General features: G+C 44.7%; 1 protein-coding gene across 3 annotated transcripts in view; it reads left to right on the forward strand.

Moving 5' to 3' along the window:
* Positions 1-27,040, forward strand: part of Sec10 (Exocyst complex component Sec10) — a 180,103-nt gene that overhangs the window by 129,991 nt on the left and 23,072 nt on the right. For 2 of the 3 annotated variants that reach the window (XM_055078304.2, XM_050192964.3), the window contains exons 13-14: positions 201-390; positions 20,260-20,416. In XM_055078304.2, coding sequence (XP_054934279.1) covers positions 201-390; positions 20,260-20,416 — 347 coding nt within the window. The remainder of the gene's footprint in view (positions 1-200; positions 391-20,259; positions 20,417-27,040) is intronic. The other variant, XM_055078305.2, reaches the window with a different exon arrangement.

The raw sequence follows: 27,040 nt of genomic DNA on the forward strand, positions 1-27,040 counted from the left end.
CAGACGAAGGAGGCAGGACTTTGTGTGTGTGTGTTGTTAAAACTATGCAGCATAATTTGATGTCCATGTTCCAACCAGTTTGACCTTTCCCTGCACTTGGAACATTGCAGCTGTTCCAGCTGTCCACTACAGTTGAGTGCAGCAACAGTGGGCTCTGAATTATGCAAAGATTTCTTGACAAACACTTTCATTTAAAACAGGTCTACTCCAGAACATAGTGTGTGTCTGCAGAAGAAGCGAGAGCTGACAGAACAAATGGAGATCAAAATGGACACTGGTTTGGATCGTTCACTGGCAGCCATTATTGGCTGGGTGCGCTACATCCTCCAAACTGAACAGAAGAAAACGGACTTTAAGCCAGAAGTGGAGGATGTCATCGAGACAACCAAGGTTAGATGGCTCAACACTTTCATGTCTTCACAGTAGAAACTTGCATGACATGTAACAAGCCCGTAAGGCAAACAAATGTTAATTTTTGGCAAACAAATGTTAATCATGCAGGCTAGACTGAGGACCATAATCGAGTTGAGTGGGCCTACTAAGTTCATCTATGCAAAACGGGTTAAGCTCACGTGTAGATGCAAGGCATCAAGCTGAATTTCTCCAACACAGATTAAACTGCAGACACAGAAAAAGTCTGTAAACAAGTTTTCTGTGCTGCTGGAGTTGGAAGAAATGTTGAACTTGCATTCTTGCATGAAAATATCTCAATAATGGCACTTCGAAAATAAACTGACTTCGGAGATGAACCTGCTTTTTCTCTTTTTGTAAGTAAATAATATACTTTTTTTCAGATTTCTCAACATCTGGCTCTTATGTCAAGGTTTTATGCAAATATCAACTATACAAACTATTCATTTCAAAATTATTAGGCACTAATTACTATTCACTTCAACTTCACTCCAAACCAAAATATCGATATTTGCACAAGCCTAGCAAATAGAACCGAAGAAGGTAATTTGTTTATATAAATTGGAAAGATGAAAACCAAGCACTGAACATGTGGTACACCAGAATGTACAGCGCTGGGGTGTGAATTAATGTTTTTAGCTGCGACAAACTTGGAGCGATTAAGAAGAAAACATTCAACCCAAGTCAATTTATGGCCAATGTTAAAAGGCTCCCCTAAACCACCCAGAGGTTCAAATTTAGTTGTGGTGTTGCAGTTGTACACAAGTCTGCAACGAACACATAGCCGCAAGAATTTTTCGAAATAGTGCTGTAATAGTGGAGTTGCATGCATTTGATGATCAAAACGCGGCCCTCGCTCGTTTCACTCCTTTCTTCACTACTCACCATTTGCTGTTGGTTTTCTCCTCATCGACTGGTTCTCCAAATGTCACACGACATACGTCATCGCCAATGCGCTTTTCAAAACGCTGTCCACTTCTGGTTACCATGACTCCGTGCTTCTCGGCCACCCGCTGCTGCTGCCGTGCATGTGCGTGCCGCCCCTGCGAAGCGTGTTGCTATGGACCGTGTGTCGTGCACACGTCTAGAAAGGCTCATCAATATAATGGATCCGTACAGTGGCACGCTGTGCCGAAGTACCTTTGCTGGAGATGAACAGTCACCGTTGCCACCTTCCCCAGATCGTGGCGACGATATGGGTTGGCATGTTCTGCTGTTTTGGCCCATTGTCTGTTAACCTGTTTCGCCCTAATGGCATCATCAATGCAAGTGCATATGCGTGCAAGTGCAGTCACTGGCAGCCATTGTTGGCTGGGTACACTGCATCCTCCAAACTGAACAGAAGAAAATGGACTTCAAGCCAGAAGTAGAGGATGTCATAGAGACAACCAAGGTTAGATGGCTCAAGACTTTCATGTCTTAACAGTGGAAACTTGCATGACATGTAACAAGCTCGTAAGGCAAGCAAATGTTAATTTTGGCAAACAAATGTTAATTGTGCAGGCTTAGACTAAGGACCGTAATAGGGGTACTGTACTAAGTGATTGCAGGCAGCCAGTGTCGCTTCGTTTCATTTTTCCAGTCGGCGCCAAGCACCGCACATGGATGCCTTCTAGATATCACAAAACACTGTTGGACTCTGTTCGCACAGCTAATCAAACCACTAAGCACATTTGTGTTGGAATGCAAGCGATTTGCCACTTGCATTGCAAGCCGTAGTTACCGATTCGCAAGTGCACACAAGTGAGCAACATGATGAGGAAGAGCAGGGAGCGCACATAGCTGCTAGCAGACTAACCGGAAGTTATAGGTTCTTGTTCGACCAGTTGACAACGTCTGCTCTTGGTGACATCAACAGACGAACCCTGGTTACGTAACGACGAGTGCTGGGGATGCCAAAGGGCCTGGATAAGAACACAGGATTATTTTTTTATTTTGTGGCGTACCTGCGGCGCATAGCCCTGTCGCGTTTGGCATCGTTTATCATGATGGCATTGTGAATTCGATACCCATGTTTACTTGAAATGTTTAAAAAATATCGGAGGTGGCTTAGGGGCCCTTTAAGAAGAGTTTATAGCAAACTTTGTTGAACACCTTGGAGAATAGGGCTGGTGACATCAATGAATTACTACGAAACTAAATGTATCCTGCGAAACTATTAATCTTTATTGATGTCCACCTTTCATTTAATCGACTTAATCTCTTAGACCTGTTCCGTTAATCATTTTGAGAGTTTGACAGGAGTGGCATGAAAATTTTGAAATCGTACTAGCATGGCGGTGCACAATCAGTGACTGTGTGGCTGTGGTAGAGCAACTGTTTTTCTGACTGATGCCAAGCCGAGCACTTTTCCTCTCTTCCCCCACGCCGCACACGCACCACAACGCCCGAAGCTGGAGGCTTGAAATGCCCTCACAATTCGAGGCACACTATAGCAAAGCCAGTTGTTGATCGTCGTGCCACTCCCAATCCATAAATACCTGGCACAGCATGCGTGCCAGTTTGGAGCATGTATTTGACATAGCGATGGAGTTCATGTTGGTTCCAGCAAATCAACAGTGTCAATGATCTGTTCTTCCATGGTGGTTGTGTGGCCATTTCCACCCTAACGTCCCAGCCAATTTACATTCCTTGGCTTTCTGGAAAAGAGCACGTGGGTGAAATTTTAAACCGATAATTTTTTTTTCCCCTGTGCATATTGCAATTTATTGCTTATTTCAGTTGGACTTCACCTTTTACTTTTTCCATATTGTCGCAGCCTAGTAGGAGACGGGAAAGCAGGCGTAGAGGACGGATGAAAGCACTTTATCAGAGCAGTCAATGCGACGTCGTTGTCGTCTCTGTTTTTCCACCCGCGCGCTACTTCAGCGTCGTTCTCAGCGCCTGGCACATACCGGCGGTGACCATATAGGATGTGGCATTTGCCCCCCCTCCCTGTGCACCGCCTAAGGCTGTGCGCAGACGGTGCAAAGTTGAGGTCATGAGGAAATGTATGGCTTCATACGAAGCACGTGCACAATCTTGGGCAGATGCCGCCGGCGTTTGGAGCAGTTATGGCTGTCGGGGACAACTTCATAATTCACATCGCTGATGCGGCGCAGAACTGTGTACGGGCCGAAGTATCTTCGCAGGAGCTTTTCAGACAGCCCCCGCCGACGAATCGGAGTCCAGACCCACACTTGGTCATCGACGTTGTATGCGACGGGTCTGTGCCGAAGATTGTAATGTCTGCATCATATTCCTGTTGTTCTTTGATTCGCAAACGCGCAAGCTGCCTGGCTTCCTCTGCGCGTTGCGTAAACTCCTCGGCACCAGTCTCGTCGTCACCGCACTCGTGTGGCAGCATTGCGTCCAACATTGTTGTCACTTCGCGTCTGTAAACGAGGTTGAAAGGCGTCACGCGTGTTGTCTCTTGGCGAGCCGTGTTATACGCAAATGTAACATGGTAAAATCTCGTCCCAGTTCTTGTGGTCGATGTCGATGTACATACTCATCATGTCTGCCAGAGCCTTATTCATACGTTCTGTCAGCCCATTGGTTTGGGAATGATAAGCCGTGGTCTTTCCGTGAGTGGTACCACTTAGTCGCAACACGGTATCCAGAAGCGCAGCCGTGAACACAGATCCTCTGTCTGTGGGAGCATGGCGCTCCCACAGAACCACTGTGGGAGTGCCATGCCTTAGGACGATGGCTTCGACGAAAAATCGCGCTGCTTCGGCTGCTGTTCCATGTTGGATAGCACCTGTTTTGGCGTATCGAGTAAGATAATCCGTGACGACGATTATCCATCTATTTTCAGCAGTAGACAGTGGAAACGGACCTAAAAGGTCCATGCCAATTTGTTCGAACGGTGCTTGCGGTATCTGAACAGGATGCAGCAGTCCAGCTGGCTTGCTGGGTAGAGCTTTGCGATGCTGGCAATCCAGGCATGTCTGTGTGTAGCGTTTCACGATCGACGCAAGTCTCGGCCAATAGTACTTTAGCCTAATTCTTGCCAATGTCCGAGTGTAGCCTAAGTGACCAGCGTTCGGCTCGTTGTGACAGGCATGTAGGACTTCGTCGCGAAGAGATGCGGGAATGACGAGTAGGTAGCTGCTGCCACTAGGTGAAAAGTTCTTTTCACAGAGAATGTCGTGGCGTAAGCAGAATGAAGGCTGCCCTCTGGCGAATAACCTCGGCACGCTGCTTGTTCTTCCCTCTAAGTAACCGAAAAGCGGAACAAGTTCTGTGTCCTCGCGTTGCTGGCATGAAACAGCCACAGTATCTAGCACGTCATCCGTCATCCGCGTCATCATTGTCGTGCACGGCAGTCTCAACAGGAGACCGAGAAAGGCAGTCGGCGTCGGCGTGTCGTTTCCCCGATTTGTATACAACAGTGAAGTCGAACTCTTGGAGCCGAAGGCTCCAGCGCGCAAGCTGACTGGCTGGATCTTTTAAATTAGTCAGCCAGCAAAGTGCATGATGATCACTGACAACGGTGAAACTCCGACCATACAAATACGGCCGAAATTTCAGGACAGCCCACACCAGTGCGAGACATTCTTTTTCTGTAGTAGAGTAGTTATCCTCCGTCCTTGATAGCGTCCTGCTGGCGTAAGAAATCACTCTTTCGGCGCTGTCCTGCCGCTGTACAAGCACTGCGCCAAGGCCGACATTACTACCGTCGGTATGAAGGATCGTAGGGGCGTCTTCATCAAAGTGTGCGAGCACGGGAGGCGTCTGCAGCCGTTGCCGTAGGTCATCAAAAGCCCGTTGCTGGTCTTCACCCCACACAAATGGGACATCTTCTCTGGTAAGATGTGTCAATGGCCATGCGATACACGAAAATTTCGTGATAAACCGTCGGTAGTAGGCGCAAAGGCCCAGAAAACGTCGCACTGCCTTTTTATCTGATGGCGTTGGGAAATTAGTGACGGCAGAGATTTTATCAGGGTCATGTCAGACACCTTCAGGACTAACAACGTGACCGAGAAATTGAAGTTCTTCAAAACCAAAATGGCACTTTTCAGGTTTCAAAGTTAGACCAGCTGAGCGTATTGCATCAAAGACAGTCTTTAGTCTCTGTAAGTGTTCCTCGAACGTGATGGAGAAAACAATCACGTCGTCGAGGTACACCAGACAGGTTTGCCATTTGAGGCCTGAGAGTACCGTGTCCATTAGTCGTTGAAACGTTGCCAGCACAGAACACAAACCGAAGGGGAGCACCTGAAATTCATAAAGTCCGTCGGCCGTCACAAAAGCGGTCTTCTCACGGTCTCTCTCATCAACTTCTATTTGCCAGTAGCCGCTTTTCAAGTCCATTGACAAAAAGTAATGTGCGTTTCGTAGCCTGTCCAGTGAATCGTCGATACGCGGTAGCGGATAAACGTCTTTCTTTGTGATCTGGTTGAGTTTTCGATAGTCGACGCAGAAGCGCAGGCTGCTGTCCTTCTTTTTAACCAATACGACAGGCGATGCCCAAGGACTCTTAGAGGGCCGAATAACTCCGTCCTCAAGCATGGTCTTCACTTGTGTTTGCATTGCCTCGCGCTCTTTAGGTGCTACACGATAAGGATTCTGCCGAGTTGGTCTGGCGTCGGCTTCGGTGACAATACGGTGCTTAGTGAGCGGCGTCTGGCTAACTCGTGACGGGGATGAGAAGCAGCTCTTAAACTCATCGATGAGCTCAAGAAGGCTGTTGCGTTCCACAGGCAATAAGGTGGGACTGATGTCAACCACAGGGGCAGGCATAACCATGGTGGACGTCGCATGCTCCACTGAGAGGCAGTCCTGTATTGAAGTAAATTTGTCGAAGTAAGCAACAGCCGTGCCTTTAACAATGTGCCGACGTTCCCTGGTAAAATTCGTCAGCAGGAGTTCAGCATGTCCGTCGTGTACGTTAGTTATGGCCCTGGTGATGGAAACCCCTTGACTTAGTACCAGTGCGTTGATGTGTTCAGCGACGCCAGTCCCGGTGTTCAAGTTGTCGCAGATTACAGGTACGAGGGAACAGCTTCGTGGCGGAAGCATGACGTCGTCGTCGGTGATACGTAAGCGGACCCGGGTCGCTGGTGTGCCGCGGGGTCAACGTCGTCTGAGCTCGTAGAAAATGTGACGACGAGGTCAGGGACATTAATCACTGCACCGTACTCTCTCAAGAAATCCATTCCCAATATAAGTTCCTTACAACACTCAAAGAGAATGACGAGGGTGGCGAGAAAGGTTGCACCGGCGATTACTATCCTGGCTGTGCATTTTCCAATCGGCGTCATCAACTGACCGCCGGCAGTTCTGATGTTGGGCTCGGTCCACGGTGTCTTCACTTTTCTCAGCCTATCGGCCAGCTTTTTACTTATTATCGAAAAATGTGAACCAGTGTCGACGAGAGCAGCCACTTGGTGGCCGTCAATGCAAACGACAAGATCGGCGCTGACGGCGTCGGTTACAGGGGGTGTGGTTGGAGTCGTCGGAGTTGTAGAGTCGTCGATCGTTGGAGATGGGGGCTCTTGGATATCTAGCCGGTTTGCAACCTCACCCCCGAAGGTCGCTGCATCTAGTTTCCTCGGCGCGGGCTAGGGGACCTGCCCCTAGAGGCGTCAGAAAAATCGCGATGGGTAGGTGGGGTGTAACGAGCCGAAGAAGGGGAACGCGATCGAGGCGTCATTGAACCTTCTGGCCGAAAGTTTGCGGAATTTCTGTCGCAGCTATGTGCAGCATCAGACACAGGGTAATTGCAGTTGGGAAATCTTGCATACCCAGTCGCGCGGTAGTGGCACGCGCGGTAAACATGTCCTGCTTCGCCTCAATAAAATGCATAGCGGCTGGCGGTCAGCGGTGCGCCACAAATCGGTCTTCCGAAGCGGGTAGCCGGCAGGGGATTCGCCGTAGAAACGAGGCACAGTGATCGACTGGCGGCGATACGGCATAGTTGGCGGCGGCTGTGACTGTCGCAAGTAGGGTGTCGGGGGTGGTGGTGATGGTTGCGTCGTAGTGGTCGACGGTGTCAGCAGCATCGAAGTGGCGGGAGGTGGACGACAGACAGCTTCCGCGTAGGATAATCGTCGCGGCACCGCCTGCCAGTCGGGCGACGAAAAGGCCTCTCGAACTTCCTCCCGAACGATGTCAGCGACAGAAGCCACCGCTGGTGCCATGGGAGAGATCCCGAGCTGCCGGATCTCCTCTCGCACAATCTCTCTGATTACTTCACGCAGAGACGTGCTGCAGCTCTCAGGTAGAATTGAAGCTTTCATCGGCGAGCTCTTGCGGTCATATTGGCGGTACCGTTGCTGTAGTGCCTGTTCTATAGCGGTAGCCTCCTTGGTAAATTCGGCCACTGTCGTCGGTGGGTTCCTCACGAGCCCGGCAAACAGTTCCTCCTTCACTCCGCGCAAGAGATAGCGCAACTTCTTTTCTTCGGCCATCTCAGGGTCTGCTTTGCGGAAAAGGCGGGCCATGTCTTCTGCAAACATGGCAACGCTCTCGTTTGGTTTTTGAATACGGGATTCGAGTAAGCGTCGCGCATTGTCTCTTCTGTCAGTACTAGTGAACGTGTCTAGCAGCTGGGTGCGGAAGGCATCCCATGTGGTCAGACTTCTCTCCCGGTTCACAAGCCATGTCCACGCACTGTCTTGAAGCGCGAAATAGACATTAGACAGCTTTTGCTGGGAGCCCCAGTCATTATAACTGGCAACACGCTCAAATTGGTCCAGCCAATCTTGGACATCTTCAAAAGCGTCGCCATGGAAACTTTCTGGTATCTTAGGATTCTGCAGCATCACCTGCGATGGAGTTGCAGTAGCCATGGCTGAAGTAGGTAGACGCGTTCCAGCAGGGTCCGGCAAAGGGTTGAACTCAGGCGTCAGGCCTAGCAGGCGGCGACTGTACCGGTGAACAGGAGTTTCGACGAACGAAGGTGATTCCGCTTTCGAGGTATGGCTCCGCAAAGGGGTGCTGAGCATGAGGCAATCCTACCCCGCACCTCCACCAGTGTCGCAGCCTAGTAGGAGACGAGAAAGCTGGCGTAGAGGACGTATGAAAGCACTTTATCAGAGCAGTCAACACGACGTCATTGTCGTCTGTTTTTCCACCCGTGCGCTACTTCAGCGTCGTTCTCATCGCCTGGCACATACCCGCGGCGACCATATAGGATGCAGCAACATTTCTTATTTCTTGCTTAACTGTACTGTACAGGCATTCACTAGTGCCAAGCATCTTATTTAATTCAGCACTAAGTGTCATTTTGTGACATATAATATTGTTTATCTTTGGAAAAGCCACTAGTGCAAACTATATTTAACTATATTAACACTATATTTAACAAGTTTAAGATTATTCTCAAACATAAAGATAGGGTTCTAAAAACATATATACAGTTAAACCTCGGTGTACTGAAGTCGGTAAAATTAGAAATTTACTTCGTTATATCAGAATTTTGTTGTACTTGAAATTTGACCTTTTATGCGAGTAAGTACAATTGCCGATCTATATTTCTTTCAGGGAAAGGGGCTGCAGAATTTTCCGAATTGTTGGGCAATTGAAAGAAGGAAATTTGTATGAGAAAACAATTCATTTTGACTAATTTGGGAGTTGGTGACACGTGATACGTTTTTATGCCTTGTACATCAATATCTTCACATCGGCAGTACAAATTAAGCGAAGGCAGCCATACTTTCGCATGCGCTCCACCCTCGTGGCTGATAGCGTCACCCACACTGGGACGACGCTATCAGGAAAAGCGCCGGCAGTGGGGAGCGAATGCTTTGTCTACCTTTTGCTCACATGGGTCATCGAAACTCTAGATTATGCAACGTCCAATATTAGATGCGCAGGAAGACAGCTTATATGGTGCCATGCCGTCTTGGCACGCATGCTCTTTGCACATGGGGCAGATTACCTCTAAAGCAGGCTGTGCGCCTGCGTATGCGCTCAGCCATGCACACCAACTTACTCTCCACTCCACCCCCTCATGCGTACTTAATCGCGTTACCGTGAGCTTGCTCTCCTCCCTCTGTTTCCCTTTGCTCGCATGAAGCCACTACTTAATTTATTATTTATTTATTATTTATTATTATACCTCCCAAAATGGACCCAAAATGAGAGATTACATGAGGGGTAAGCACATATTGAAAAATGGCGGTTCAGGTTAGGTGTTGTGACTTGAAAGGTGGTCTTCGATGGCAGCTTTGAATTGAGAAATGTCGGTGATGAGGGCGATGTCAGAAGGAAGGGTATTCCATTCTCGGGCTGTGTGTAGAAAAAAACAATGTCGATACGTATTGGAATGGGTGCATGATAGATACACAGCATTAGGATGCGTGTGGCAGGAGAAATGATGGGCTGGATTGATGATTTGGTTACCTGTGGGCAGTGAATTAAATAACCTAAAAAAAAAAAAAAGAAAAGACTAGCACTTTTGCGCTGGGAGGTGAGCGAGCGAAGGCTCAGCTGGGATTTTAAGGCTGAAACACTTGTGTTATAGGAATAGTCATAAAGAATAAATTTGGCCACGCAGTTCTGAACCGATTCAAGGGAGTTAATCATATTACCTTGATGGTTGTCGTAAGTAGCACAGGCATGTTATAGTTTAGATTGGATCAAGGTTTTATATGCAAGTAGTTTGACTGAGGGAGATGCTGATGACAAGTTATCGCGGAGATAACCTGGTAATCGATTGCAGGAATTAGTTAACTGATTGATGTGATGGGCCCAAGATAAGTCATGCGATATATGCACTCCTAGATATTTAAATATCTTTCTTGTCTCACCCTTGCACGCTTTCACCCACACCTAAGGCACGCAGTGGGTGAGGCGCGTTAGGATCTTATTGCACTTGGACTTTGTGCAGAACATGATGCAGCTTTACTTCGGTGGTTGCTCTTGCGCCGCGCACAATTTCAGAGATGTGTTCACAAGCAGCAACTTTTAATGCATTCATTTGACCATCTGCATCTGCGAAAGTTTCCTTTTATTGCCTCGGCATTCCTTTACGGTGGCAGTGAAATTTCTTTATATTGAAATCGCATACAAGCACACTTCATTATATTGAATTACTAAATACATGTTCTATGGACAACAGGTTATGAAAAGGTAAATACTTTGTTATATCAAGAATTTTGTTATATTGAAGTTTGTTATATCGAGGTTAAAGTGTAACTCTGTCTCAACCTTTCCAAAAGTGCTCGTCAAAAATTTCAATTAATTAATAAAGGGTAAACTAGTGAGTGATTAATCGTTAATCGAATAAAATGTTGATTAACCATCTCTATTGGAGAAGTCAAGGAAAATGCAGTTGGCTGAAAAAGTATTATTCAGAATAATACTTTGATTATACACGAAGGTAACTAGTTGTATTTCACATGAGTACGTTTTACGGAAGCCGTGTTGTGATGGATGAAAAAAATTGTTAGATCTAAGGAAGTTTCTAATAGGCAAAAACAAGATATGCTCAAGATATGCTGTTATTCATGTTTTGCTTTCAGATCAGTGTGTTGTCAAAATTACCATGAACCAACTAGCACCACTTATTGCTCTGCAAACAAAATATTAATTTGCTTAAGTGGCTTTTAATATGGCAGTGTTCATGTTAGGAAAACATTTGTTTATGCTTAGTTGTATTTACACGTACTTTAAAAATTCTTTGTGTTTTGGTAGTGTGTTGTGAAGAAATTTCAAGAAGCGTTGACTATTGGTAGAAGAAATGCCAGTAGCATGCTTCATATTCAGAGGCCACAGTGCAATATCGTAATTTTTAGTTTTGGGTCTACTGTGGTGGAAGGGGCCAGAGTGAAGTGCTCTTGCCCAAGGAGGAGGTTGCACAGCTGGTTAAGGTTGCCTGCAATCCCCACCAATCAGCCCTTCTGCAGCCCATTCCATCTGGAATGGGTGACTGACATCACTTGGGCAAGTGATCCCCATGTCACGTCATTGGGAATTTTTTAGTTAGGGTCTGTGAATGCACATTAATTTCTTTATCTGCAAAAATAACTAAAGGGCATTTAAGTTATTCTTGATAGCAGTAGTGCACCTGAATATGCTGACGACAGTCTGCTGTGGTTTGCATTTTGTTCAAGAAAAGGAATGGCATGTCCCTTTGGCTCATGTCCTTGTGCTTGGTACTATTCTGTGAAGCAACCTTAATCTTGCTGCACAGCTGCCATCAATATGAGCATCTTGCACTGCGCTCCGTAGAACAAGTGGTTGAGAGCAGTTGGTTGCCTTTCTGCTTTTAAATTCATGATACCCACAGTGGCAGTGCCTCAAATATCCACTTATGTGAAATAGATACAAAATTTGGGCTGTGCAAATATTGAATAATACAGTTCAAATCTAGTGTTAAACTGAATAAAAAAAATGAAAGCTGAATATTGAATCGAATATCAGAAAATTTCTCGCAGTTTAATGCTTACTAATTTCGGAAAAGAAAACACTAGGCTGTACACACTCAGGAGTGCCCAAGCATTGCGTAACAAGAATGTAGCAAGCTTAGGTATACAGGTTGTCCCACATAACTTGAGCCAAAGTTTTAAAAATGAAAGCCACTCCAGACACGAGTTGAACCGAATGCGTGGTGTTGGCACTGGGCACTGGCAATAGCCTCTTCAGGCAATTTTTTTATTTTCCCCTTAACTAACGAATTAGTTATGTTTAATTAATCAACCTTTTAAGTATTGGCTGCAGACCCCAAGTGTGATATGCAAAGTTGTAGAGCACCTTGAGAAACCTTTGAGTATCTTGTTTCTAACACGATATATCTCACATGGTCCTTCTTTCCACGTTCCAAAGAAAGTCTGCGAAATATGAAAAAATACCACGTGACGGGGTGCTTGCGCACTGTTATTGTGCTGCTCAAGCGTGCGATGGATGAGCGATGAGCGAGACTGGCCCGCGATAGGGCGTTATGCCTGATGTAGGTATTTGGGCACGTGGCTGTTATCGCATGACAGTGCAAATGCATGCTGCTGGGCGAGCGTTGCTGAAGTTGTGCTGATGAAATGATCCCCTTGAATGCTGATGTGATACGCTTCTAGAATATCGTGTTCCTCCTTACCCTTGCCTCTACCAAGAATTTTAACATCGGAAAAAAGTGGGACGCAGCCACATTCCTGACAATGACTAGGCAGATTTGCTCCATCAGAAGTGTTCAAAGAGTTCTGGTGCTCTCACAGCCTCTCATTGACACACTGGCCTGTTTGGCCAATGTAAACTTTTTGCATTTCAGTGGGATCTCGTGCACCACACGTGTCGCACGCATAAAGTACAGGTTTTTATGCAAGACAACGAGCGAAACAAGAACAAGCTATAAACAGGAGTCAACATTTCAACAAGTGGACTTGTCTTTTTCAAGGCGACATATGCTTTCCTCGGCAGAGTATATATAGGTAGGATTCTTCGAGAGAGGAGAGGGGTAAGGCGAGTGGGTGCGGCAGCAACCAAAGGTGTGCTAGCGGCGAGCATGTAGAATTGAGAATAAAGGAGTGCTGTGTACAAGTCCATTGACATGGCCGTGTGTCAGCCAGCATGTCAACGGCTGTGTGCACAGCACAGGTTTTTAGGCAGCGCCGTACACTCAGTGGGTCTAGTGCTGTCAGGCACAATACGTGAACTAAGGTTTGAAAGTTTGCATAGAGCAGAAAAGACAATGTTAACACGCCCCGCCTCAGCCAACTGACCCAGATTGCAACTCTTCTGAAATATAAAGTTTGCATGGAGTTCATTGAGGGCAAAGAAGAAAAAGGGGGGGGGGGGGGGGAGGGGGGCTTCTTGACATTTGTTGATACATGTAGTGCCTTAACAACTGGGTGTCAGGTCAACAGAGAAGCTTTTAAATAATAAACAACTGAAATTTGGCTAAAACACGGTGAGCTAGTTGGTTAGAATCCATGATAGAGTGTATAAGCGCGACTGAACAAGGACGTAGAAAGAAACAGGTACACAGAGACAGCGCTTCACTTTCAACTATAGGTTTTATTTTTCGCACGCATCGATACATATATACCGCATGAGCGGAAACAAACGTAACAGCAAAAAAGAACATTCAGTGGTACCTAAATAGCGCATTCGTGACAATGACTAGTAAGACAAAATAACAGCATGTCACCTGACACACATGGTAGAGTTATGTTTGATTAAGGAGTGAAATGTAATGCTGCATCAGTGCACATCATTATAAAGGATCGAAACATGGTGAAATTGGCCAAATAATTAATTACATTGCATAAATCAAAAGAGCAAGCTCACCGGCTGCTGAAAGCAAGGCATGCTCATTTGGAAACTGGAAACTACAATGTGGAAATTGTCTTCTCCATCCATTCACTCAACAACTGATGTGTCAGTGCAACGACTGCATTTCTCCTGCAGTACTATCGTTTGGAACAGTCTGCTCTTGCATCAGTTCTTGTTCCTGTAGAATGCAACAAGTGTTGTTATCCATTATAGTACATAAGTCAACATCCAATTTTTCAAACTCCTTAGAGAACGCAAAAACACCTATGGGACGCACCATGGACACATCGAAAATAGCTCTAAATAGCTCTAAGATAGGTGTCTTGGTGCTCTTACTGCGACAGGAGATGGCAGGTGTGGACATGTATAAAAGGAACACATACTATATGTAGAAGAATCAACATGTGGGCGAGTTGGAACTGGTTGAACATCTTGAAGGGGCAGCGCAAGACGACAAAGACAAAAGACAGGAAACACACAGGACAGTGCTAAACTCACAACCAACCTTATTAGAAGGCATACACAAGCTTCAGTACTACAACCTATACCCACATGTTCTCCCATCGATGACGTCATTATCAGTGCACAGGCACTGATAATGATGTGCCTCCATGTGACTACATTTGTGACTACATGTCCTCCAAGACCATGCCACAATCTCGAATGCTCTGTACTAGTGTGAGATAAATCGAAGGCCAATTTTACCATTTATTTCTTGCTGTCATGGAGGAAAGCAATTAGCAAGAGGGAATTCGGATTCAGCCGGGCACACTGGTTGCTGTCATGTTGTTATGTAAGCATTCGGCAACAGGTGGGCCACCACGCAGACATGCTGGTAAGAAGCAAAACTTCAGCAAGCAGCATAAAATTTCGTGTCCATGTGATGTCTTGGGATGCTGTTGGCTGTGTCTGCGCTTGGTTTCTGGTTATGTTATTGCATCTTAAAAAAATAAATGTAGCGCTGGCTATAGGGTGCCATTTTACTCACCAACAGCAGTAAAGGGCGATAATGATGTTAGCAATGCTGCATCTCCTTGCTGTGAGCAGGCAATTTGCTTGAATTGCACTAGAAGAGTGCGGACCCTTCAGACGTGACTTTCTCTTAAACTAAGTGTTTTCTTGGTATGAAACAAGCACTGTGAGGTTTCTTGAGTGGTATTTCAACACTCCAATTTGACATAATATTTTCCTTTAGTGTCCCTTTAAATGAAAAATAAGGCACTGAACTGCAGGAAGCTTGGTACCACAAATTGAAAAAGCCAAGCCTTACGACTGCACAAACTAACTACTATGGCTGCCAGTAGATCGGCATGCAAGAGCACTGGTTTGGAGCTGCGATTTAATCAAAATGGTAGCAGTGGTGGCTTCAATTAGTGCTGTTTTGGACCTGCTGCAACAGCAAAAAGTCCAATACCTCAGAGAACGAAGGGTTTCAGCATCTAAAATTTCAGATGTCCTTATACATTGGCTCTATGGCGGTGTGCGGCAGTGTCGCAAAGGTGTCCAAATTATCAGGAATGTCCAAAAAACCGAGTTGTTGACTGTACTTAAACAGATTTGAATATTTGACAGCTTCTGTTCTGTCTTCTTTCTTTATTCAAGGATTTCGCTAAAGTTTTAGAGCAGGAGGATTAAACCATCGGTGTAAATAAGACTTAATTTTGAGAGTACACTTCAGGGACCTTGTTCCATTCCTCCCAGCAAAGGAGTTAGCAAATGGGCACATCCTGGGCTGGTATTCCTATATCTTAAGACATGGTTATTACACTTCGAAATGCACATAGAATGATTCTTTGATGTTTCCTTAGGAATTTCAGTTTTATTGTTGAATACTGTATTTAAAGAAATAGCTACTACACCCTTAATTTTTGATAGTTGATCAGGGTGTCTACCAACCGGGAAAGCTCAGGGAATTTGTGTTTCTATCAGGAAAAATTGGCTGTAAATTTATTGAAAGGGTACCCAAAGTCACGGTAATGCTGGCCTGAGTAACAGAGAGGAATCGTAACGAATGGTCTTTGACGCCGCGTCGTCTGCTGGAGGAGTTGCCAGAGCGCAGTCAACGAGCGACTTTCCGGACGCCAGATAATTCGGACGGCTTCGCGGCACCAGTACGTACCCCATAGGGTCAATGTATAAGAATGCTGAAATTTCGGACGCAAGAACCCTTCGCCATCCGATTTTCCTGACTTTTTGCCGTGACCGTAGGTCCGAAACTGCATTAATAAAAGCCACAACCGCCGCCATTTTGATAACCTCGCCGCCTCGAACCGGCACACTCGCACGCAGATCCGCTGACTGCCGTAGCCACCACCGCGGCATTGCTAGGCCTAGCTTAAGCTTCTTGCTGTTCTGTACCGTGCTTTTCATTGAAAGAATTCGCCGCTATCAGCAATGGCACCGACACCGCCTTTGTGGTCATCGCGACTGGCTTCAAAGTTCGGAAAGCACGGCGAGTTGCATAATTCTGCTTCCCGAAAGTTAGCTTCACCACATTACAGCAATAATAACAAGTGTGGGAAGGGGCAACTGTCATGGGACACAGTATGTATTCCTTAATTATACACGCATATAATTGGGGATAAGAGTTAATGGAGAATACCTTAGTAACTTGCGATTCGCTGATGATATTGCCTTGCTTAGTAACTCAGGGGACCAACTCCAATGCATGCTCACTGACCTGGAGAGGCAAAGCCGTAGGGTGGGTCTAAAAATTAATCTGCAGAAAACTAAAGTAACGTTTAACAGTCTCTGAAGAGAACAGCAGTTTACGATAGGTAGTGAGGCACTGGAAGTGGTAAGGGAATACATCTACTTAGGACAGGTAGTGACTGCGGATCCGGATCATGAGACTGAAATAATCAGAAGAATAAGAATGGGCTGGGGTGCGTTTGGAAGGCATTCTCAGATCATGAACAGCAGGTTGCCATTATCCCTCAAGAGAAAAGTTTATAACAGCTGTGTCTTACTAGTACTCACGTACGGGGCAGGAACCTGGAGGCTTACGAAAAGGGTTCTACTTAAATTGAGGCTGACGCAACGAGCTATGGAAAGAAGAATGATAGGTGTAACGTTAAGGGATAAGAAAAGAGCAGATTGGGTGAGGGAACAAACGTGAGGTAATGATATCTTAGTTGAAATCAAGAAAAAGAAATGGGCATGGGCAGGACATGTAATGAGGAGGGAAGATAACCGATGGTCATTAAGAGTTACGGAATGGATTCCAAGGGAAGGGAAGCGTAGCAGGGTGGCAGAAAGTTAGGTGGGTGGATGAGATTAAGAAGTTTGCAGGGACAACATGGCCACAATTAGTACATGACCGGGGTAGTTGGAGAAGTATGGGAGAGGCCTTTGCCCTGCAGTGGGCGTAACCAGGCTGATGATGATGATACACGTGTACACCCGCAATCTTCTGTCACAGTACGAGCATCGATATGCCTAATAAGTGTACTGGCAGGCCTTCAGAACTTTTTCGGGCGCGCCTGTGGCGATTTGAACCCTTAAGGGCTGTAAAAGACATGCATTCATTTTTTTTTTAATGTTTTGTCGACCCCTTAGGGAGTCCGAAAAATCTGACGCTCACTGCACAGTTGTCCAAGAGGATGCTTCAAATAGTTCGTGTTGCTAATGCGCAGCCTAAGGAGAACAAGAAGGCAAAGGATTTACGCATTGAGAAATGAACGGGGAAGGAAGCACGCCGCCGATTTTTTGAGGCAGCTTGCTCTCTAGAAGCAGTGTTGGCTGACACAGAGATGCAGGTGTCCTTCATCGAAGTGAAAAAAAAATTCTTTAAAGCAGTGAAACGCAACACTGGGGTGTTGTGAGCAGGCTGAGTATGTCAGGACAGCTGAGGTTGACTTACCAGCTTTTACGAGAAAATCTCGCTTCTGATAAAGTTCGGGCCTCATACCAGTTAGCTTGCTATTACTTGATAGAAATAGCTCATATTTGAAAATATTCTGTATGCATCTTTTTTTATTCATAGTTGAGAATGTTCGACTCAGTTTGCAATGGGTTTTACTATTTCCTTTCGAAGATATTTTATTCGCTGTGCGTTTTACTAACCCCTCCCTTCTGTTTTCTTTTTGAATAAAATAAGTACTACCCCTTACTATTCAAACTGGATTAAGTTTATTTTTTTATTTTTTAGCATGCTTACCAGAGAGTGACACCATTGGGCGACATGATGTAGGGAGACCGTCTTGACATAAAACAAAGTTCTGTGTCACTCAGGAAATATTGCAAAGGCACTCAGGGAAAACCTGAAAAATTCAGGGAATTTGGAAATGTCATCTTGGTAGACACCCTGTTGATTTTTCATTGAATATAAATCAAATAGCAGACTACAGTTGAACCCAGATATAACAAATTATTTTGTATAACGAACAGCTGTAATATCCCCTTGAAAATTTTTGTATAATATTTTTATTTTATATGTATGTCGAATTATTGATATATCAAGTTATTTCACGATTCCCTTTGAGTTTTGTATATCTGGGTTTGACCGTATACAATTCCATTTTAAATTCCAAATATTTGCATGCCCATATTATCTACTAAAGGTTACGAGGCTTGTTTAACTACTAAATACCCTGCACTCAATTGACAAGGATGGAAATAAAAACAATGCAGCAGAGATAATATTGTCCTTTGTGCAGCAATTCACCACTCTACTCCATTTCACAAGTTGTCTGCAGCGCTGCCAAAGGTATGAGGCATACACAATCAATATCGCGGAATAAAGTTCGAGGCGTAACTATCTGGTGAATTGTGGGATTAGAGAGCTTTGTTTTTACTTGGTACATATGTTACAGTGATATGTGACATGTCAGGACCTTTGTGCTTGCACATCGTGTAATACAAATTGCTTAGGCAGTTACCATCATTAACGGTAATAGCCACCGTAAAAATGATTACATAGCAACATGACAGGCCCATATGGTGCAGGCCACCCACTTCAATCTGCATTTGCTCTTGTTGCTGGCTCTTCACCCTACATCAAGAGATAACTGGTAAAATATGTCATCACTTAGTCTCACTTTATGCTGAGGGCAAAGCATTAGGTATGTTGTTTTGCAAATTGTTTAGATCTGCTTTTTTTTTATGCTTCTAGGACTACAGAGGTCTTGCCAAGCTGCAAAAATGGTTTAATTTCCTGTTAGCAAATGGCACCACAGCACTAACACTGGCAATGCATTGACATTTTGGAACTCTACAAAGGCCTAATTGTTCACCGCATCATTTTACTTCTCCGCCATATTATGGTATGTGAAGACAGTAACAAGCAAATGCCAAATAAATGCTGAGCACACGATGTGGCACTGGTGAACACTTATAAGGACGTTTACCCTTACTACTGGCTAAGGAGGCAGCAAAGAACTGCTGAGAATGTGCATAGATGATGCAAAGCCCTGCTGTCGCATTCATGTAAACACAGCTTATGGTTACAACGCCAACACATTTCTTGCATCAATCCATCTATCGTGGAGCATGTATCTCCAGGATAGCAAGCATATATGGAGCAGAGGATGTGGTGTGCCTGAACGAATCATATTCTGTTGGACAGACAAGTGTGACACCACCCACACATGCCAGGTACAAGTTATCTCCTCTTGTCTTTTGCCTTCCCAACAACCCTTTCTTTCAAACTTCACATAGATGGTTCTCATTAGGGAGCCAGAGCACTTCTGTACCTGCCAGACTGCATTCAAGCAAGAAATCAGCAACTTCTTGTTGGCTATTACAGTTACACATTCACAAAAGTAGAAGTGCAATTCACCACAACAGAGAAGAAAGCACTGGTTGTTTCAAAAGACCTTTGATATTTTCATTATTACTTGGAAGGCACACATGTTAAAGTTCTCGGAGATCACAAATCACTTGTGTATAACTGAAAGGGACACTAAAGCAAAACAATAAATCAGTTTAGACTAATGAAGCATTGTTTGAGAACTCTGCAGGCAGTCATTTCGAAAAAATAGTTTGGTTATTAGATGAGAAAATGAAGGTCCAAGTATCAGTATTTGAATTTTGCGCCAAAACCCTAGCGCCGGTACGTCAGCGGGACGTCAGGGATTCCAAAGTATGTTTTTGCATTTGGGCTGCGTTAGCTGAATAAATGTTCCCAAAACTTGCCATGTTTAATATTTGGTTCTTTTAGAACACAATGTAGTCAATCTGTACCGCTATATATAATTAGTAGGCCCTAGAAGATGCCATCAAAATCCATGACGTCACAGCCCCCAGGTGTGGGAACTTAAGTAGGCGTCACCACCCGTATTTCGTTGTTGCGCTTTTTCTAGCTTACAAAACGTTTTATCGTTGTATGAGTGGTGTTTTTGGTGTTGTAGAACAGTAATTTACTGATGCAGATGAAATCATTTTTCACTTTAGTGACCCTTTAACCTAAGGACACGATCGCGTGCTGGGTAAGCGAATTTTGGCAAACTTCAAAATCGATGACGGTTCAGGCGGCTCAATGAATGATAAGAATGCTATATTAGGGTGGGAGTCATACGTGAGGAAGCTCACTAGTAGAGCAGCAGCCGTACTAGCAGCACTTCGTACTGCATTTGCTGGACATATAAGTTTATGTGTTGTATTTCGTTGCACATTACCCTGCATCTGCTCACAGTTTCACTCTTGCAGGTTGCTCAAAAGGTTGTCAAGTATGTGACCAAGTGCATTGAAAAACTTAGGGACTCTCTCGATGGCACTAACGTGGATGCTATGCTTTTGGAGTTGGGCATCAGGTTTCACAGAACGATTTACGAGCACATCCAGACATTTCAGTACAGTACTGTAGGTAAGTGCACGAATGCATAGGTGCTAGAAGGTATGCATTGCATGTGACTCCTATCAACTTATTCCCACGTGAAAAGACAAATGCAGCATTACTTGATAATTCTATAGAAAAATATTACTTTGTTTTGTATGCTGCCCAGTGTCACTCTGTTGAATGCGTGAAAAACGCAATTTCCCAGCGATTCAGAATATTGTTTCACCACACTGCTCCTCAAACTCATTACCTTTTGTTTCTCATAGCTATGAACCTTCAGCATGCAGTTCTGCAAAAAATTAAAATGGGCTCTGGACAGGACAGTCTGTCCTGATCAAAGTGGACATCTCTTTCGGTTCACAAAGTGGTATGCAAAGCTGATAGTTGCCAGCAGGTGATTTGTGGTTCAGCTTTGTGCTTTAGTTCTTAGCCTAGTTTCTTTCTATGTGTTAATTTGGTAGGCGAGATTCAGGGTAGACGATAATTATGTTCAGGGTAGATAAGAGATCTTTTTTTGTCTATAGCTGACACAAAGGAAAGTATGTACACTGTATTCCTGCTTCACTTTAAACCTTTTGAGTATAGTGCCTTGAATATACTGGCTGTACTTTGAAAGTGAGTTTTTTTTTTAGAAATACTTTCTCCTAGTGTCACAATTTTTGAAAACTCTTCAGAGACTTATGTTGAGAAAAACCAAGCTTTTTAAAGCGACAGTTTTCTTAGTGGCTCTTCCCCCCACTTTGCAGTTTGTCAGTTTCAGGCCGTTTATTGCCAACTTTGGACACTGGGTGTCACTAGGTGCTACTAGGCGCCGAATGAAAGTACGTGCAAATGAGCTTAGTATGTCCACCTCCAATCTGCATAACCCAAAAAAATAACCTCCTTTATAAAACCAGAACATTAAGCGTAATCCTGATAATTTTAAATCTGGCCATTTGAATTGACGGATAATTCAAACTGGACTGTTGATTCCAGCAGCGTCCTATGTAGTTGAATAGAGAAAAACTCCAGCGAATTCGAACTAAGGACCAAGCAACGGTTATTGCGTACAATATCTTTCACTCCCATGCACCGCTTTTTGGCTCAACCTGAGCCAAAGGCAAAGGTTCAATGTGTCACTAGCTACGCTAATGTTGTGTGCTGTAAAAAATGATGAGGGAAGATATGCAGGAAGCCAAGACTGAATAGGAGCAAGCTGAGCAGTGTGCACCCTCCTTTTCTATCTGGCTTGAAAGGAACGGGGAGGAGCTCCAGCACACACTTATACCCGCGCCACACGAGCACGAAGAATGCCATTCATTCGTTAATGCATTATGTTTGCTAACGACATTTTTTTCCAGCACAGCTGCCACAGGTCCAAATTTAATGACATTTGATGTGGTGATATCGATGACAGCATCTTCTGTAGCGAGCAATATTAAAGCACTAAATATAAATAAATATGCATTTACAAAGTTTACTTTGGCTCTTCACGAATAGTGAATCATAAAAGCAAGCATACCATAGTGCCGTTAGCTTGAGTTTGTTGCTGTCTTTTGCAATGTTGCAACCGACAATTGCAACTTCAGCCATTCCAGGTCATATTCGAACTCCAAAATCAAAATGGTGCTTGGCCCATTGAAGCCGTTCCAAAGCTGACCTGAGAAAGTTCAAGTACAACTCCTCGCAGAAGCGTTGTAGTTGAAAGTTATGTATAAAGCATTTTTTACATGTTAGGGACTGTTTCAAATACATCAATTATACTGCACTCCCCAAGCTACGGAGTTTAGGGTGTGCATATCTCAGTCAAATGAGTTCTGGTGAACCCATTAGATAACGAATGACATTAAGTAGGGGTGCGCGAATATCAAAATTTTCAAATACGAATCGAATACTCAGCATCAAATATTGAATCGAATATCAAATAATGATATACACATGCATTTATAGCAAGTTGGTTTATTTTAGTATGTTGGAACATTGCAATTACATTCTTATTGGTGAAAAAATTTAACTGGTAAGCCGTTATACTAGAAGAGTGTGTATTTGGCTCATGTTAGCTTTGGAAAATTCAGTCATTTCTGCTAGTTTTCTGTTCTCGCCAACCTGTGCCTTATTATACCTCATCAATTTCCCGTAAACTTGGCCCCGCGTGTGTTGCGACATCACATACCCGAGCACACGAGGGTTGGACCCTCCCGCATCTAACCTTGCGCGGCTTAGCCATGTCCGGGGAAAAGGGGATCCCGGGGGTTGAGCCAATGCCGGGTGTTTGGACCTTTACGGCCCCTCCGCGGCGGCAACACACCCCTTTGGCCTAGGCTTCACCTAGACGGCACCCCCGGACTGACCCACCCGAAAGAAATCGGTAGTTGCCTTTTCCTGTCTCTCTCTCCCATGAACCTTAGTCTTTCTCTCACTTTCCATCTTTCCTGTCTCCTACTCATTTCTTCCGATCTCCCAGGCAGCAAGGGTTAACCTTGTGTGAGTAGCCAACCTAGGTTATGTCATATTTGGTTATAGTGGCTGTGTACAGCTGGTGTTGGCACGCCTTGTTTAAACACAAATCCTTTCACATTCCCTTGTTGGGCTCCGTGGTGGGCGGCTAGCACCGCTACTGAAACTGATGTTACGAATGGCTAGCTCTTTCCCCCCACTCCGTGACCGCCCTCAGAAGCAAGGGCGCACCGAAGATGTTTTAAAATTTTGTGGCAACAGATTACAAAGCTTTCCCCGATTCCACGTCATCCATTATGACAAACCTGAAAAGACTATGAGAATGATTTCACCTTTCCTAGTGTCAAAATGTCTTACCGAAGCACTTGGTGCAGGTTACAAGACATCAAAGATGGCTAGTGGAGATCTCCTTCTGGAACTCTGCGATGAGAAACAACATGAAAGGCTTCCTAACGTAGTTACATTTTGAGAAATCCCAGTCACTATATCCCCGCACCGAACTATGAACACCAGCCGTGGTGTTGTCTCTGATGTTGGCCAATCGAGCTGGCAGAAGCTGAACTGATAGAAGGTTCAACCGAGCAGAATGTTATCAATGTCAAGCGAATTATGCTAAGGTGTGACGGTAAGGAAATCACAACAAAGCATCTAATACTCACTTTTGGCTCAAGCATCCTGCCTGAGACAATTGAGGCAGGCTATGTAAAGCTACGTGTCAGACCCTAGGTTCCAAATCCTCTTCGGTGCTTTAAATGCCAGCGTTTCGGCCACAGTTCCCAGAATTGCCGAGGCCAACAGACATGTGCTAAATGTAGTAGCAGAGATTATGCCTCCAAAAATTGCGGAAGCGCTCCACACTGTGTCAACTGTGATGGCGAGCTCGCCGCATACTCACGATCGTGCCCGTCACGGAAAAAAGAAAAAGAAATCATGACGATAATAGTCAAAGAGAATATCTCGTTCAAAGAAGCACGCAGGCGGGTTTCCTACCTGCCCAAGAGCAGTTTGCCGATGTGGCGTGTCAGGGGGCAGCAGCACAACGGCCTCCGGCTACTGTCCAACCCACACCCAGTGAGGCAACAGTGACGCCACCCGCCCCCTTGGTGGTGTTGCTATCATTGTAGACAGAAGTGTTGCTTGCAGGGAATTAAAACTTTGTACGTTCCTGGAGGCAGTTGCTATCCGAGGGGTGTTGTTTTACAATCTGGTCACTCTCAGCTCTGTATACGTCCCTTCAAGTTATCAACTCACTAAAACCGAATTTCAATACTAAATAGATGAACTTCCTGCAGCCAGCGCTGCGCTGCTGCCCCAGCAGAAGAGGCCATCTACCTCTGGGATGGTCTCGTCTACGGGTACGAGGCCTTCATGTCAAACACAGCGCTCGCAAGAGCGCCTGTCCAGCACCTCGGAAGAGGCGATAGACACAACTAGTCAGACGGCGCCGCTAGCGCCTAAGGAGCAACGAGAGTCTCGCAATAGCTCCAAAAAAGAAAAACACCGCATCACGGTGCCTCTAAAGGGCTTTGTGAGCTAAATCCTCTTTCTTAAACACACAGCACATAAACCACATTCAACATGCATACACAAATAATACACTGGAATGTCAGAGGTCTCCTGCACAATCTTGATGATATCAAAGGTGCTGTGTGTTCAATAAACACACCTCAAACGTACGCAAACAAATTTCCTTTGACAATATGCCATTTTTCTTAAAGACTCCGATGACACGATCGTGTCATCCGGTGGTGTTGCTATCATTGTAGACAGAGGTGTTGCTTGCTGGAAATTAAAACTTCGTACGCCCCTGGAGGCAGTTGCTATCCGAGGGGTGTTGTTTTACAAGCTGATCACTATCAGCTCTGTATACGTCCCTCCAAATTATCAACTCACTAAAACCGAATTTGAATACTAAATAGATGAACTTCCTACGCCATACATAGTTGTCGAAGATTTAAACGCACATAACACTTTGTGGGGAGACTCTCACTGCGATGTGAGAGCCTAATTGAAAACTTTCGTTTTTCCTCAGGAGCACGTATAATTAATAAAAAAGAGTCGACGTATCACAGCATGGCACATAATACATACTCCTTGATAGATATAAGCATAGTGTCGAGTACACTAATGCCGTACCTTGAGTGGTCCGTTCTGAAGAACCCCTTTGGGAGCGACCATTTCCCAGTTATGTTAAACTTAGCAAAACAAGATGAATGCTTGCCACATGCTGCCCGGTGGAAGATCTAATTGGCTAACTGGGAACTTTTCCGAGAACTAAATATATAATCCGGAATGAAATAGATTCAATATAGACGATGCTGTGGCATATATTACATGCTTTATAATTGAGGCTGTGAAAAAATGCATTCGTGAAACTAACAGAATGTCGAATAAGCGTCGTATCCCATGGTGGAATGAAGAATGTAAAAAAGCACAGAAAAACCAAAACAAAGCTTGAGGACAACTTCGCGACTTTCCAACCGCTGAAAACTTGATGAGTTTTAAACAAATAAAGGCTCAGGGTAGAAGAACATGTCGACGTGCTAAAAGGGAGAGTCGGGAGAAGTACATCTCTGGTATAAATTCCTACATGGGCGAGACAAAAGTCTTGAATAGGGTGAATAAATTAGTAGGCCGGCAGATGCGTCCTCTACCTTTGGTAAGCACCCAGGGTGATAGCCTGGAAGATCAGGTGGATTATCTAGGCAAACACTTTGAATATGTTTCAAGTGCATCGCACTATACAGAATCTTTCCTGAGGTTAAAAGAACATGAAGAGAGCCCCTTAATCACAAAGACTCATCGAATGAAGTTTACAATCGTCCATTTAGCTTAGCTAAACTTAATTCGTATCTTGCTTGTTGCAAAAACTCGGCACCAGGTGGCAATTGCATTATGTATGAAATGATTAGATACCTACACCCCGAAGCACCGAAAATGCTCCTATTTCTTTTCAATGCCATGTAGGCGGCTGGGTATATTCCGTCCTCGTGGAAAGAAGCCATAGTCAGCCCGATACTTAAACAAGGCAAAGACCCGTCCTTAGCCAGCAGCTACAGGCCAATAGCCACTAACAAGCTGTCTGCAAGCTGTATGAAAAAATGATTAACCGGCACCTAATCTCTTTCCTAGAATATAACAAAAGACTAGACCCCTTCCACTGTGGTTTCCGAGAAGGTAGATCAACAATAGACCACCGCGTCCGCATCGAAGCGAACATCAGAGATACATTTATACATAAGCAGTTTTTACTGTCGGTATTTCTAGATTTAGAGAAAGCATACAATACGACATGGTGCTTCAGGATTTCACGAGATCTTTCCGCGAGGGGGGGTCCGAGGAAATATGCTAAACACAGTGAAAAGCTACTTATCCAACCACACGTTTCATGTGAGAGTGGGCAATGCTTTATCTAAAACATTCACCCAGGAGACTGGGGTGCCGCAAGGGGGTGTGCTTAGTTGCACACTGTTTATTGTAAAAATGAACTCCCTGTATACAGTCATACCACGCACAATGTTTTATTCTGTGTATGTTGTTTACGTACAGATAGGCTTTAAATTGTGCAACATTGCGATCTGCGAGCGACAGATACAGCTTACATTAAACAAATTATCTAAATGGGCAGATGCAAATGGCTTTAAAATAAATTGCCACAAATGTATGTGTATACTCTTTTCAAACAAAAGAGGCATAACACCAATGCCAAAACTCACCATCAGTCAAGAGCATCTGTGAGCAGTGAGCACAAATTCCTGGGAGTAATAATCTATCATTCTGAAATGCCGAGCATGCTAAAAACCCTAGACCCTGTGCACCATCTAGGTATTCGCCTAGCGACCGGTGCTTTCAGGGCAAGACCTGTAGAAAGTCTCTATGTAGAATCAAACGAGTGGTCACTCCATCTACAGAGGTCATATTTTGGCTTCACATATTATCTGAAAGTAAACTTGAATCCTGAACATCCTTGTTACACAATTGTAAACGATGTGTCCTGTGCCATATTTTTTAATAATTGGCCTAAAGCCAGAAAGCCCTCTTGCTCCGTGTGAGGAATCTCAGTGAAGAAATGTGTGTCCCACTGGTAGAACACCATTTAATGCTTCCAGCGAAGCTGTCACCACCGTGGCAGTGGCAGCTCGTGGAATGTGACATGTCATTTATTGAAGTCAGTAAGCGTGCTCCTGAGATGCACATTCGGATGCACTTCCTTGA

The sequence above is a fragment of the Dermacentor andersoni genome, chromosome 10 (assembly GCF_023375885.2).
Source record: "Dermacentor andersoni chromosome 10, qqDerAnde1_hic_scaffold, whole genome shotgun sequence".
NCBI lineage: Eukaryota > Metazoa > Arthropoda > Arachnida > Ixodida > Ixodidae > Dermacentor > Dermacentor andersoni.